This window comes from Ruditapes philippinarum, unplaced genomic scaffold (assembly GCF_026571515.1).
Source record: "Ruditapes philippinarum isolate M1 unplaced genomic scaffold, ASM2657151v2 ctg904_1_1_1_1, whole genome shotgun sequence".
Taxonomy (NCBI): domain Eukaryota; kingdom Metazoa; phylum Mollusca; class Bivalvia; order Venerida; family Veneridae; genus Ruditapes; species Ruditapes philippinarum.
Window position 1 is genome coordinate 105,887 of NW_026852177.1, and position 16,302 is coordinate 122,188.

The 16,302-nt window shown below is 33.0% G+C and overlaps 2 protein-coding genes across 2 annotated transcripts in view; one reads left to right on the forward strand and one right to left on the reverse strand.

Annotated features, from left to right (window-relative positions):
* LOC132751613 (uncharacterized) overlaps positions 1-16,302 on the reverse strand; it is a 61,178-nt gene that overhangs the window by 7,430 nt on the left and 37,446 nt on the right. The gene's annotated exons all lie outside the window — the stretch shown is intronic.
* LOC132751602 (NACHT domain- and WD repeat-containing protein 1-like) overlaps positions 1-16,302 on the forward strand; it is a 46,613-nt gene that overhangs the window by 1,757 nt on the left and 28,554 nt on the right. Inside the window, exons 2-12 of the mRNA XM_060741792.1 lie at positions 934-1,051; positions 1,701-1,723; positions 1,987-2,112; positions 2,779-2,981; positions 3,332-3,447; positions 4,095-4,306; positions 4,790-4,915; positions 6,138-6,266; positions 9,663-9,868; positions 11,529-11,680; positions 13,094-13,199. Of these exons, the coding sequence (XP_060597775.1) occupies positions 934-1,051; positions 1,701-1,723; positions 1,987-2,112; positions 2,779-2,981; positions 3,332-3,447; positions 4,095-4,306; positions 4,790-4,915; positions 6,138-6,266; positions 9,663-9,868; positions 11,529-11,680; positions 13,094-13,199 (1,517 nt within the window). The remainder of the gene's footprint in view (positions 1-933; positions 1,052-1,700; positions 1,724-1,986; positions 2,113-2,778; positions 2,982-3,331; positions 3,448-4,094; positions 4,307-4,789; positions 4,916-6,137; positions 6,267-9,662; positions 9,869-11,528; positions 11,681-13,093; positions 13,200-16,302) is intronic.

The following is a 16,302-nucleotide window of genomic DNA, read 5'->3' on the forward strand; positions in this document are numbered from 1 at the left end:
GAATAAAAATTGTTGGTGTTCGGATTTATTTTATGATTAGACCTTTTTCTATAATCCAAGATAGTTTTAAGAGCAAAAGTCATCAAAAAGTTGATTTTATGTATAATAATTGTTTATCTCTCAATTTTATAAAATGAAGTATAAAGAAACGCACTGCGATTAATACCGAATATGAAATAACATTTTAATAGCTGAATCCATTTTATAAAGAAGATACATGGCGTATTAAACGTTAAACCGCTTAGGTAAGAAAAATAGAAGAAAAGTCCTCATATTATACATGTAAACCAACCATCGTTTTTTAAACATAGAAGCTCAAAAAGACACAGATTGATCTAAACAAAATGTCAAGATAAGATACAATGTATTGAAGTTTATACATTTCCTACCCTATAAACTCTATATAAAGATTTAAGGTATCCAGTACGTTCATCATTTAGAAGTCAGAAAAAGCTGTTCTAAATGTTTGGATTTGTTTACGTTTTCTTTTTGAAATCTTACTAGCTAATTTTTATGCCGATAACTTAACGCAGTTTTTAAAAGAAAATTTGACTCAAGACATGAAAACTCGCGTGACCTAGCAAGCGTTTTTTATCACAACGATTTCAAGCTAATTTGGGCTAAAAATGTTGAGCGCGTCACATATAATTACGATAATATATCTTATGAGTTTTACGATGATTTCTCTATGATTCACTATTTTCATACATATGACGTGTAAAAGGTTATTTTTTGGACGAATTTATTCGAACGTATCGCTGACGACAAATAAGGGGGGGGGGGCGTGCCAGCAACTCGAACGCGCGATCTTAGGGTTCTTTTACATAGTTCTTAACCCACTGATCTTATCGTGCGGACTGGTGATATGACGTTAGATAAAGTTGACAAACATCAAATTGAAAATACATGTATAATTTAATTCAACTATTTAAGGTCCGAGAAATGCGTCGGAAAAGAAGACTGATAAATCCACTGATAAGCCACAGAAGACTGGAGCTAGTGATGTGACAACAAAAGATGGGACACAAACCAAAAGAACATTTACTGAACAGTAAGCTGTCAATTTTAAAATATTTGCTATCCGCTTTCTAAATCGACTAAAATACCGCCTGGTTATTAATAAAGTTTGGTATTTGCTTTTCAAATTGACTGGAACACCGTCTGATGTATGTTTCGTGCTCATTTTTAACTCCTTTGTTTTAAAAAGCAGACACGTTAGACAAACGATGATAGACACTATTTATGAAATACTCAATTCTTCATTAAACTCTGTGGAAACAAATATTAACTTTTCATAATTTTCATAAATCAATGCATTTGAAGCTTCTAGTGACTTTATTCCACTAGAACAGTGAGCTACCTAGCCGTGTAATAAAATGGTACCGAGCAGCGATAGAGAAACGGTCAATTGCAACTTTTCGGTCTTTTCCGTCAATTTTCGGATAAGACTTCTGACTATCAAACATTTTTTCAATCATAATATCACCCAAATTTTCATGACATTCATTCGTTACTAATTATATAAAGGTTAAACACTCTGTATTTGTTCACATCAAAGGCATTGTAGAACTTCTTTAAACCCGATTTATTTTCGAGATGATAATGAATAATCCACTACATCTTCTGGATCGGAAATAGCTCGTTTCTTGAAAGTTAGGGGTTTGAAGCCGATCTTTACATACTTTTGTTTTCATTTTCAGGCAAACAGCGGAATATCCGGAAGGTAATATATACATATATAGTTTTAACACTTTAAGTAGCAAAAGCAACGCGTTATTTTTATGAAGTTAACTTAAACAGCCGATGTTTTACGGTTTGTTCGATGCTTGATTTATTTGGTTAGGTAATTCCAGTAATTCTACTTGAATACTGTTTTATCATTTTATTTAATAAGACATGTTGCATGCCTATTTTATGATTACGTTTACTCGAGTGTACAGAATTTGTCTTAATATTCATCATGATTTAGATTTATTACTTTTTTAGAGAAGGAAGAATCAAAAGTAAGCCAAGAAGATGTTTTAAAGACAAAAGCTCTTGTTGGCTGTATTGACATGGAATGTCCGTCACAAGCGAAAATTGTCCGTATATTTACCAGCAGTACATTTACAGGTCTTTACTTTTCTGTCGCAGTATTTTTGCAAGATTTATGTTTGTTTGTCTGTTTGTTTGTTTGTTTGTTTGTTTGTTTGTTTGTTTGTTTGTTTGTATGTTTAATTGGGTTTTACGTCACACCGACACAATATACGTCATATAGCGACGTTCCAGCTTTACTGATGGGGAAAGACCTCAGATGACCATCCGTGCATTATTTCAAGCACGAACGTTTACCTGAGTAGACCCATCGACGTTTCGTAAGCTAGCTGGATAGCTTCCTCACATGAAAGAATCCAAAGTCCCTGTCGGGATTCGAACCCACAGCGGTGAGGCGCAAGTGGTTTGAAGTCAACATCCTTAACAACTCGGCCACGGACGCCCTACTCAAGATTTATGTTAAAAAGAAATGTTTTGGATTTAATTGATCATTTAGATGTAAAATTTATCTTTATTTTCAGCATTTTGTTGTAAGGCTCTTCCATTTTATAATTCAGTATTCAATAATTATAATATTTATTTCACCTCTATAATTTAAGACACATATTCGCTTCCGTACTGTAATTTTTTCTGCATAACTGACACAGTACAGAAGCCTAGATTTGCCATCTGTCAAATTAACGAAATTAACCGGGTTTTTGTGATGAAGAAAGAATTATATTTAATTTGTAAAATTTGTTATAGATACAAAACAAGAGAGAAACATGTTGATGAAGTTTGCCTACCCAAAATTAAAGGAGTATTGCCGGAAAGTAGGTTACGAGTTCCAAGTGGTAGACATGAGGTGGGGGATCCGAGACGAGGCCACTGACGATCACATGACAACGGAACTTTGTCTAAACGAGTTGAAACTATGCCAGAAACTATCAACCGGGCCAAACTTTGTTGTAAGCATTTTCGTTTTTGATGAAAATAAACAACAACAACAAAACAAAATAATAAAGCATAAATTAAATTAGAAAAAAAATGACAACAAACAAAAAACAAAAGAAACAAAAACAAACAAACAGACAACAAACAAACAAACATACAAATCCTAACAACAACAATAATAAAAACAAATATTAAAAAAAAACTCAACAAAACACATTTCATTATGTGGGAACAAATATTTGCGATTAATAACATGCAATTGCTACACGTAAATGGATAATCAATAGCCACAAGTTCTGTCCATCGTCGCTAAAATGAGTTGAACACGTCTAACTCATTCAAATATTTTTCTGCTTCTTTTCAGTCTCTTCTCTCTCACAAGTACGGATATACACCATTCAAAAGAGTGATAGAGTCTGGAGAATTTGAGAAAATATTTAACAATGTCGAAGATAAAGGAGCAAAGGATCTATTTCAAAAGTAAGTACATTTAGTAAATTGTACAACTGTTACGAGGTCAATAGTGATAGATTTACATTTTGAAAAGGCGTACGGAAGATCAGTCGCTCCAAATATTAACAGATGTCTTCAGCACAATGATGCATCTTATGTTATAAGCGTAACCTAAAAGTACATTTGATGTCTGGAATATACAAACATGCACCTGCGGGGTCAGCGGTCCATTGGTAAAGCACACACGTGTCGAATTCTGGTCTTATCCATTAGTTTTCTTGGTGAGAAATACACTAGGCATTGTTAAACCTGAGTCTGGGTGTTTCAAATATCTAAATGCATTTTTATTTGAGAGACCTTTCTTCTGCAAGGTGTGAATTAACACTTGGGAAGGCGGAATTATCCCGTTGTGCAATAATGTACATGTGGCGTCATAAATGAAATGAAATGAAAGAATTCAAAGGGGTTAGATAGATGTATTTAAGATGCCCACTAGTCATGAAAAAGCTATCAAATGAGCGTGTTTGATTGATGTAATTTGGATTAAAAACGCTCTGACTTTTCTTTAACAAGTATCATCAACCACTTGAACTGAAATATCACAACTACTGATAATTACTTACAGTACTTTATTAATATAACATTTAAATTTATCTAAACTGTTCTTTAAATAGATGGTATAGAAAGGACGATAACTCTGTACCCCCAACATATATACTGCTTTCCGTTAGCACACATATACCTGATTTTCTCAGCGAGGATAAGGAAAAGAAGAAGATAGCAAAGAATAAATGGTTGGAAGAGAGTCAAATCATGCAAGAAGCCCTTTCAGGAACAGCCAAGAAAGTCTTTGATGAGGAAACTGCCAGAAAATATCTTCAGTCTGGTAATAATAAAATTGTATCTTAATAAGAGCATTGCAGATTTCGAGTTTATCTCCGTTCTGGACGAATAAAAATAGAAAAATGTTACATCCCTCATCCCCCTAGCACCGGCTTGTTCGAAGCTTAATCGAAGCTTAATCAGTATTATAAAAAAAAACACAAGATGGTCGTGATACAATAGGGGCTGAAACATTAAATACAGAAACGTTAACAACTAGATTTCATTTCACATATTTTTAAAATATTCACCAAATATCATCAAGCGATATTCAGTTTCAAAACAATCATGTGTATACTTTATTTCCTTGTTATGAAAAGTTTTGATAAGAAAGCATTCACGGATATATTAATTTATCATTTGACCTTTACTCAGAGTTTCTTTTCAGCAGACGCATATATATATAAAAATCATATGCATGTAATGTCATTATTTATTCGTTTATGTCGAAATAAGTTCGACTAAAATAATAAATTTGTTATTGTAGTAACGGAAAAGGAGACAGAAGAGGGGCTAAAACCCAATATGGCGAAAGATCATTTTCTTTGGCTGAATAGAAATATTAAAGACATCGAGAAACAAGAAAGCAGCTACGCTCTGTCAAGATACATAGGTACAGTATACTTCTATAAAATATGTCAAGACATATAGGTACGATATCCTTCTATATAATATGCCAAGATATAAACTAAAGGTACAGTTAACGTCTTGGCAATCTGTCAATATATATGGAACAGTTTACTTCTGTGCAATCTGTCAAAATACTAGATATCTAGGTTCAGTATGCCACTGTGCAATCTATCCAAATATACACAGTATACTTCAGTGCAATCTGTCAAATTATATAGGTGCAGTATAGCTCTGTGCAACTATTCACATTTGCTTTTTCTTTCATTTACAAACTATATTAAGAGCGTCATATTTTCAGGGATGTTAACGTGTTTTGAATCGACAGCTTTACAAATAGTTCATATAATTAAATTTGAACTATGAAGCACTCTGCGTTTGTACCATTTCATCTTCCAAAAAATATTGGATCCAATTTTTTCACTTAAGCCTTGCGTTTACATTTCGAGTCCAAATCTCTATAACAATTCACATGGTTCTCATCTTGCCTAATTTTTATTACTGAATCAAGATAATCCACATTTGAAAATTAACATAGTACTCGAAGTAACTTTGCTTGTTGTGGATGATTATTCTTGTGCGAGTTATTTCTTTTGCATATAAGTATTTGAGACGATTTCTTTAAATTTTGTACCATCAAGCGCCTTTTCTAATATAATATGATATAATATAATATAAACACTGTTGAATTTGATCGTTTCCTTTATCCGATGTGTTAATTGCTTAAAATGGTGGTTTACTCCAAAAAGGTCATTTAAGTTGTTTCAATTAATACTAATTCTATTAGACTCATACATAGCTGTAAACCCTAAATTATATGAGGTATATTGTACACTGTATATGTATAAATACCTAATAGTATTCTTGTCCATCTATGCTTTAATTCTTTCTTAAAATGGGGCCATACCTCTGCTTATCTCCAATTTGCGTCACAATACTAATATATGTGCGTTAATATGTAAGTTCATATGTTCATCTTTTTTTAGAAAGTTTTATAACACTTACGTTATACGTTCAATGCAACGAGTCTTCTACTGGATAGCATGACAGCAAAACGAAAGCACGGATAAAGTCAAAACTATAATCCTGTCAATGTAACATGACATAATAAAACAATCAATCAATCAATCAATCAAACAACAGTCAGACAGTCAGCCAATCAACAATAAAACAATCAATAAATGATAGTATTTTAATCATATTTTCAGAATGTATTGGTCCAGAAGAAAAGGTTCAAAGAGCCAGGCAAATGTTGAGGGAATTGAAGGAAGATAAATTGAAGAAAAGACTAGACCCTTCAAAAATTCTTAATTACAGCGTCAACTGGAGTGCTACTGGTAATACAAAAATGAACAGTCAAAGCAAAGCTAGTTAGAATAGTCAATATAAGTCCGACTTTCGTTTTGGATATTTAATAGACCCTCATATTCGCAAAATTATCATTAGATTCTTTTTAGACATGTTAACAGAATTTTTAATTCAAGCCAGTTTGCTCAAGTGGTAAATACGAACAAGATACTTGGAACAGAGAAGACCTTTTAATTGCAAACCGATTGACCTCAAGATTTTTACAAGAAATGATCTATACTTCATTGTTTGATTCGAACCTTAGAGAAAATGCGTAAGTTGTCCATTAAAAAGAATGCGTAAGTGGTTCGTTAAAGAAAATGAAAGAAAATGCGTGAGTGGTTTCATTAAGAAAATGCGAAGGTGGTTCGAATTCTTTAAAGAAAATGAAAGAAAATGCGTAAGTGCTTCGTTTGAAAAAGCCTAAGTGGTTTACCCGTCATAAACAATTGTTGGTTGAGAAATGATATTTTCAGCGAAACATTAGACCGATATCATCCGTATTTTCAGCTGACATATATCGAAAATTGGACTTATAAAGAATACATATATTTCTTTTTCGCAAATCGGCATTAATTTCTCGTAGGGTAGACAGACATTTCTTATCTTTTCTTAGGTCTTTATTTTACAAGAGACAAATTCGTTACACTGGCCCAATATTAAATGATGACTGGGCAGTTAGTGATTGGTAGCTTGGAAATGAACAGTAATTTACACTTTGCTTGTCTAAAGTCATCAACTGTTGCCAAACTGAAATTTGTTCCGTAAAAATAATTGTTTTAACCAAATATGATCAAGTTACAATGTAATTAAGGCTCGTTAAATTGAACATAATATTTTGATTAGTTGTCATCCAAAGTAAATATCAAAACGTGATTTGCAAGTGACGTCCTACAGCTTTGATTGGATTGTAAATCCAAATTTATATCTTATTCCTTTAAGCAAAAAGTAGTTTGTATGAAAAGTGAAATAACAGCACGATTTTTTTTCATACCGTACTAATTGAATATAAATATGTCAGGTAAAATTAATTCGTCAATATTGCTAACAGTTGACGCCCACGGAAGCGTCCTGGTGCCAATTTAACATGTTCTATAAAAAAGATAATTCCTACGTAGGACTTAATAACTCCTACGTAGGACTTTATAACTCCTACGTGGGAGATAAAAAAAAACCTAATTACGAGTTTATAACTCCTACGTATGACATTGTAAGTCCTACGTAGGACTTTATTAGTCCTACGTAGGACTTTATAACTCCAACGTAGGAGATATAAAAAAAATAATTAGGAATTTTAAACCACTACGTAGGACTTTATAACTACTACGTAGGAGTTAAAAAGGCCTAATTAGGAGTTTATAACTCCTATGTAGGACTATATTATTCCTACGTAGGAGATAAAAAACCTAATTAGGAGTTTTAAAGTCCTACGTTGGAGTTATAAAGTCCTACGTATGACTTATAAAGTCCTACGTAGGAGTTAAAAATTCCTACGTAGGCGTTTTAAAGTTTTACATAGGAGTTATAAACTCCTAATTAGGTTTTTTTTCTTCTACGTAGGAGTTACAAAGTCTTACGTAGGAGTTATAAACTCCTAATTAAGCTTTTCTATCTCCTACGTAGGAGTTTTCAATTTTTATAGAACATGTTAACTTGGCACCAGGACGCTTCCGTAGACGCCTGACTTTTGACAGTTCACCAAAGTACGGTTTATTTTCTTCGTGATATCATTTGCAACAAACAGAGAATTTATCAGCGCCATTTTTATTATCATCAAGTCGTCGTTAACAGCAGCGGCGGCGACAGCGTTAGGTGCATTGTCATCTTTGTCATAATTATCATCAACATCATCATCATCGGTATAAAAGCATATATGGTGAGGGACTGTAAAGTTTATCATTAAGAAAAGGAATGCATTTTTGTCTAAAATCGGATGAGATTTTAAGATAGTCTAAATCCCGTGTATATCGTGTATATTTGCTTTTTACATATACATTATATGCCATTGGATCGGTTTTTTTTTTTTTTGTTTTTTTTTTTTTTTTTTAATGGATCATTAATGGCAAGGAAACGAAAACGAAACAATGACTATATTTCTATACCAAAATAAAATGAATTGGGTCATTTTGTATAACGTAAGGACGAACAAGAATTATCTTTTAAAACGATACTGTGCCGAAGTAAGTTTGTTTAACAAGCAAGATTATGTTACTTCTATGTTTTCAATACAAAGGAAAAGTTAGTATTGCATGATAACAATGACATGATAATTATTTCTTGTAGCTATAAAAATATGAAATAACCATTTTGTAAACATTGAAATTAAATGATAGCACTTTTGTGTTGATGATTTTTCAAAGAAAAACAACTTCTATTTAAGTTGTCCCATTTACTTGTTTTACGTTACACTTTATATATTTTATGATCAATTACAAATTAACCAAAAAGTTTTTTAGAAACAAAAACTTTCCTCGTTCCTGTACATATTATTTTAGAAATATCCTCTACATTTTATTTTATAGTGTCCAAACCATTCCTTACATTTTATCATAGCGCTATCCTTTAGATTTTATTTTAGACTGGTTAGAACTATCCTTTATCATTTATTTTTGAATGGTTAGAACTGTTTTTACATTTTATATTAGAATGACCAATGAGAATCCCCGATATCAGTTTGTAATTTTAAAATGACCAATAAAAATTATTCTTATATTCAGTCCTGTTAATATTACAGGAACGAAAAATACTTCAAAAAGCACCGAAACATAATACATATCAATTTAACAATTTCACAAGATTTTTTTGTTCGAACGTCACTGTGTCTTACCTGTAAGGGTGGCCTTGTCTTTTCACAAAACTTGTAGACTTTTGAAAAAGTTTCAGTGTTTCAACTGGTTAAGTTTTTTCTTGAAAATCTTCAAAGATTGACAATTACACTGAGAGTAGAGTTATTTATGTTCATAATATCTTATTTTAATCAAAATATTCTACCCGTGCGACCATTGCAAACCAAGATGAGTCGTCACATCCGTTCAGTCTGATCATGGTCTACTATTCCGTCATTTCCCCCCTTAAATAAAGTGGCTAGACTGAAAGATAGACAAGTCCATTTAAGTTATTTAGCGGGTATGGGTAAGGTTAAAGATGTCGTCTGCTACATTGAACTAAACCACAACGGTTATTCGAAAATCATCTTGATTTACATATATTTTATAAATTTCATACACAGATTTAATACAATGCTCAAAGGGGTTGACCCATACACCATCGGGTCAACATAGTCACATTTAAAAGTCGGGTGACTACTAGAAAGGAATTTTCCGTAAAACTCTCTAATAATTCAGTGTGCGTTGTTAGATAATTGTTTATTTTTAATATTGTTTTAGGTATTGACCCTAATTCGTCAGAAGAGCACAAAACATACTTAGAATCAATGTGTAACGACTTTGTGCATCACATGATTGGCATGGTGGAAAAGTCTGTAGCAGAGAAAGAAAAAGTCACCGATCCTCTGATAGAGGAGTGCCTTCAACACATTCGATTCTGTCAATCCAAATGCGAAGGTTTCACCGGGAGAGGAGAAACATTAAAGGTAAATTAATGATTGTGTTTTCTGCACGATTTTCACGTACAAACGATTGATATATCATAACACCTTATTAAAGCATACTTTCCACGGGGGTGGAACCCCATAAGTATCTCAAACATTAGCATCGGTAAAAAGTATATGTGAATTTCCGCTGTTCAAGATGTGAAGCATAACACCAGATGTGACTGTGAAAGAAGGTCAATCGCAGGGTAAGTTTTCAACTTTTTAAACAGTTATATAAAATTCAATCCTTTTTCTAAGAAAATCGAAATGTGATTCTACCCTCCTGACTCTCCTTAACATTACCCATTTTTGTTTGGATTTCTATGCAGTGTTCATCGAGATATTTTTTTCGTCGTGGGTTCTGGTGTGTCCAAAACATGCATTGTGTATGAAGAAAATGTCACCAAACGGACTAAAAAACAGACATTTTACGAAATCTCACTACCGACGGATGCTTAACATTCAGACAAATCCTGATTTAAACATTTATTGAGATTTTGCTAGAAACGAAGGAATTGCTGCTCAAAATTGCATTTGAGCTCCATATGTGCTGAAGAGATCCATAATTAATGTAGAAAACCATCTACAAAACTATGGACCACTTCCATATTAATATAACCATTGTAAAGGAACAATTAAGGTTTCGAAGCTTTGACTGAAAGTTCAATAGTAACATTATTGTGTTTGATCACCACAATGACAGGGCTTATTAGCTTATGCTAGCATTTAAAATACTATATGAAAATGTTGACGCCGAGCGGATAGTACTCGTATGATAAACAATTCACTAATAAAGGATATGGAACTTGAACAAGCCAAACTGAAAGTATTGAACTTTGAAAAGCTATTTTGAAAAGCTATCGTGCCATATAATATGTTTCTATAATAATGTTTACATTCATAAAAAGTATTTATCACTTTAAGATTCCACAAGTTATAAATATAGTGACGAGACTGTTATGTGGAAATATCATGGCTTGTTGCGACATCGAAGTTTTTTTCTGTACAGAATATGGGCCGAGAACATTGTTTGTAGGGAAAAACCCGAGATGTCGCCCCAGGTCATGATATTTCTACATAATAGTCGAGTTCGATATATATTATAACTGTTTTATCGCATGATAAACAGAAATGAGAATTTAATAAACATACAATTTCAATTAATATCTGGCTTCTCTTAAATTCTCCACTCGGAACCTCGGTTTCTTTTTATGTAACGTATCAATGACCTATATTGTAAACCCCACGACATTTGAGCCAATCAGAAGTATGTTGGGTATTCCTGGTTAGTTTGGATGACCAAAGACACAGAAAAACATTCCTGTAAATAAACCGATCGATGCACTGATTTAGTAACGCGTGTCTGCCAATAATTGTACTACGCGTTGAATTTATGTGATATTTTCCGTTTATTACGGACAATATCTCCCAGATTCTGGCCAAGATCACGTAATCTAGTTTATCACGTCAAAATATTTTGACTTGTTCGGAATGGTAGAGTAAATCAAGTATTTTTGTGATGTGTGTTGATCACAAACAGTAAAAGTATTGGGGGAAAAAATGAAATAAAATTTCTATATTCATGACTTAACGGCGATTCAAAGCATTTTTTGAAATTGCTAATACTTGTTTAATGAACATTGCTTTTGAATATTTACAGCAAATCAAAAGTTACGTGACAAGTTCCGGTGCAGGAGGGAACCAGCCGCTTGTGTTACATGGTACCAGTGGTACCGGAAAAACATCTATACTCGCCAAAGCTGCTGAAATGATTAGATTGTGGATGAATAAACCGACAGTAATCATTTTGAGGTAATAAGAAAGAGTAACGCTTGTCTCATGTTTAATGGGTCTTCGTCTCAACATAGGACCCGCATGCTTCTTACGAAGGGTAATGCTTTTCACGTGGTTATAAATGTGTACGTCTCAAGGCAGGACTTCTGTGACTGAAAGTTATTAAATTAACGGAGTATAGCGGTGTCCACGTAGTTTAAAGTGTATGCGTCCAAACGCTACATTTTAGTGTTTCGGTGGGTGCAATCTAAGGGCGGGAATCGCTTGCCTCGTGATGAAAAGTATCAGTCTTTCAAATGCAAAGATTTTGTGCTTAAATCTACGGAATACCGTTGGGACCATCGTAGTTATACTTTTTAATCCAGGGGGCAACAATACGACAGTGCGATAGTGCGATGACGACAATACGACAGTGCGATGTCGACAATACGATGGCGACAGTGCATAACGCGATGACGACAGTACGATAATGTGACAATGCGATAGAGCGATGGCGATAATGCAAACATGCAAAGTCAACAGTATGAAAATGCGATGACGACAATACGATAGTGCGAAAGTACAGTGCGATCGCGCTGACGCATTGTCGTCATCGCACTATCGCACTGTTGCATTTGATCTGGATTATATAGTGGTTTACATGATAGATTATGGGAAAATAATTTTACTTTCGTCAATAAATTTCTTTTTTTTTCTTCTTTTTTTCCTTTTTTTATACACTGAAAACGTGTAAATAAAATAATAAATTAATAAAAGTAACATTTTGTATTAAAAGATAGGGGAAATATTTAAAATGTATAAAAAATGTAATAAATTGTTATGTTGACATTAAAAGATGCAAAAATAATTTATTAGTACATAGAGGCTATTCATTTCTTCTGTTCGATAATGCGACAGTAAGATAACGCGATGACAAGGTGATAACGCGATGGCGACAGTACCATACCGCAATGGCGACAACGCGATAATACTATCCCACAATCTTAATGTCAACATTGCATTACCGCACTTTCGTCATCGCGTTATCACATTGTCGTCATCGCATTATCGCATTGTCGCCATCGCACTATCACACTGTCGCATTGTCGCACTGTCGCCATTGCATTATCGCCATCGCATAATCGCATTGCCGTCATCGCACTATAGTATTGTCGCCCTCTAACCAAGGTGGCTATAACGGTATTCCGTACTGCTAAGCTTTCACAGTGTTTTCCTGTGACACTAAAACTCGAATCGAAACAAGGAGGATTTGTTATCTTATCTTTCCACATTAAAGTTAAATGTTTTACAATTTAATATACATGTGCATGTATATATGTCTTCATATACATGTATTTATGTTACCCTTACTGATCATGTTATCCGTAACATATATACACGATCGTCATTGCTTCATCAAGGCTATTTGAAATATATTATCATCATTTGTAGATTTTTGGGAACTTCTCCGGACAGTTCCGATTTGATGTCGCTGCTTTATAGTATATGCTGTCAAATAAGACGCGTGTATAATCTTAGACCATTGCCAAGAACACAGGTTTGTTAAAATGTTTTTCCTTAGTCTGGTAGCTAAAAACAATATCGTAATAGTTTGTTTGGATCTTTATTTTACAAGACGACCACAATTTTGAAAGTGATGCGGTTTCTGATGTTAACCGCTTGGGAACTTATGCTAAGGATGTAATTTTAGAAATTTCGAGAACAAATATGTAAGAAATGAGAAGATCTTATTTTTAGTCAGATTGCTGGATACCATATATATATGGAATATATATCACACAAACATGTATGATCGAAATACATGGAACATACATCAGATAAGTGTAAGATAATCTCGCAAATATACCGTGTATTTGTAGTATATCACAGAAAAAGCAACAACCTTTGGGAGACAAAGGTTTTGGGTGCTGCTCAGTGGTGATACAGTATACACAGTATATAAACGATTTGAACCCCAACCGGATCTTGTGAGAAGATGTCAGTGTCAACCATTTTCTGACGCTTGACTTATTTAATATATTGGTATTTATATCGTAGAAGAGAAACTTTATTAAACGTTTAAGTTATGCAAAATATAAATGTTAGCATTAAAACTATAAAATAATCGAAACTCACGAACTGCCTTTATGTGATCAACACTGAACACGAACAAAAATCTGTCTTATTTCAAAGTTTATTTAGTTAAACATTGAATTGTGATATCGAACTACTAAAATAATCAATAACAAACGATAATTTAGTCATCTGCAAAAAATATTGCTGTATTAAGAGTTTAACCAAGGAGGTCAATTCCGTAAACTGAACGTTACTTGCTGGTGATTGTGAACCCTACTTGTGAGTTTACGAATTTTATCTGTACCCTGACTTGTGAGTATTTTAAAAGATTTAATGGAGAGAACTTTTATCATTTAACGTATTTATTTGTTTATTGACAGGCAAAATGGAAGAGTTCAATTGTTTTAATTGCCCCCTTTTTTCTCAGTTTGACAACAATAACATAAACATTATAATCATACTCCAAAGACGTAAGAATTATTCAAAAAGAATTGAAAAAAAATAAAAAAGGACTTTAAAAGCAAATGATATTACAAAAACAGTAAAAGTTTCAAGACAAGAAGGACTTGAAAAATAATCTCCAATCAAGAAATGTCAAAAAATCAAAACGCCTGTTAAAGATGTTCACACATCGACAAAAGATACGTTTTAAGTACAGATGACTAAGAGTTTAGGTTTAAACTTGGAGTCAAATTATTCCACAAATCCCACATTTAAGTTGTGTTTTCAGGGGAATGTTTGTAACACGAAAGCTACTGCCAAGACCCTCAACTACAAATGATTCATCCAAAACCATCTGAAATACATGTATATGGCAATTTATAGAAAGGAACTGGATATATATATATATATATATATATATATATATATATATATATATATATCTTTTGACTTAAGAATCACTTATAATAGCAATGATGAACTTTTCAAGTTTGTGTGAAAAGAAAACTAAACAGGTTGTCTTAGACACTGGCAAGACTGTTAACTATTTAAAAATAAGTGGAAATAAACTTGCAAGAGTGAAAACTACCTTTTACACATTTAACAACAATATGCAGGAAACTCCTTAAAATGATTTATTACGAGTGATCCTAGTCTCGCATGTAAGAAAAAGAAATTCAAGGCATTTATGAGAATATAAAACCGTGTTTCAAAAAGCATAATGAAATCAACGGTACGTGTAAAGCTTCCAACTTGTTGAAATAAGTAATCCTGTGATGATCTTTCGAGGAGGATGGATTGATATGTGACGTTATATAACGGTCACGTCAAGACTAACAACAATGCCGTTGAACTTAATAGTATAGAAACGTTTATAGTACTTATGTTATATCTTAGCTTTATATCTTTTCAAAGAAAAATGAATGGTAAATGAAGATAAGATTTGTTGTTTGATAATTCCTGTCAAGAAATAATTTTCTTTCTAATTCGTATTACCAGCTACTTCATGCGTGTATTTCCATGGACAGTGAGAACATGATGAAGGTCCATTTATGTGCAGTATTGGTTACTTATATAGAACTAAAAGATATGTCATGCTCTTGTGACACAATAACTTCATATTCTTCAAGACATAATTTGGAACATAGGACAAAAACAATAAAAAAGTGACTCGCAAGTTATGGTTAAGTGAAAACACAAGTGTACAGATCATTTAAATCGTTTTAGCAAGACGGGTACAGTTATCAGAATGTTCGCCTCTATCATTTACTGTGTTTTATCAATATTCAAAGATATCCATACAAGTGTCTGTGCGGTAAGACAAGTTTAGACAATAAAGTTAAGATTGAGATAAGAGTTATAGTGAAATAAAATATTTTTAGGCATTAATTTGCTTGTGCAATCGGCGTGTGTTGACATAAACAAAACACGAAGTGAAGAGCAAAGCGTTTTATGCGCATTTATTTAAAGAAGCTGGATATAAATGTATCTATAAGCAAAGAAAAAATATTTCTTAATATGATTCAAATTTTTACATAACCTCTCAGATTAAATGCAAACCGTCTTAAAAAGTTTATTGGTCACCCCGCCTGTTTGTACTGAACTGATGTTGACATCTTCTCACAAGATCCGCCTGGGGTACAAATCGTTTATATACTGTGGTATAGAGATTAATTTTATTTTGAGGCCTAAATTTGAAGATCTGATAATGTTATTGTGTAGTGTTTTTTGCTGTACAGAGGGTTTCTCTGCAGAGGTTGTACTATATGTCGAATATATACCAGATTTATATGTTATAATATATGATTTATTTACATGCATGCTTATTTTCATATAGGGAACATATAGTATATATGCTTAATACACAAGAAATGAAATCTCTTTAAAAAGTAAGCAGCCAAAAATTCAAAGAAAAATGTGAGATAATCACAATCATTCGTTAATTTTTTTAAGAAAAGAAAGCTTTGACCTTTTATAATGACCTTGATCTTTTATTATATTGTTGACCTTTTATTATCACAAATGCATAAATACGCTTCATCAAACATGTATTTATTGGTATTCTTGTTAAGCTGCAGTCTCACTTATATCCCGGCAGAGCTCCAGTTGACGTCCGGGGTGATCCGGGGACGACATGGATACGA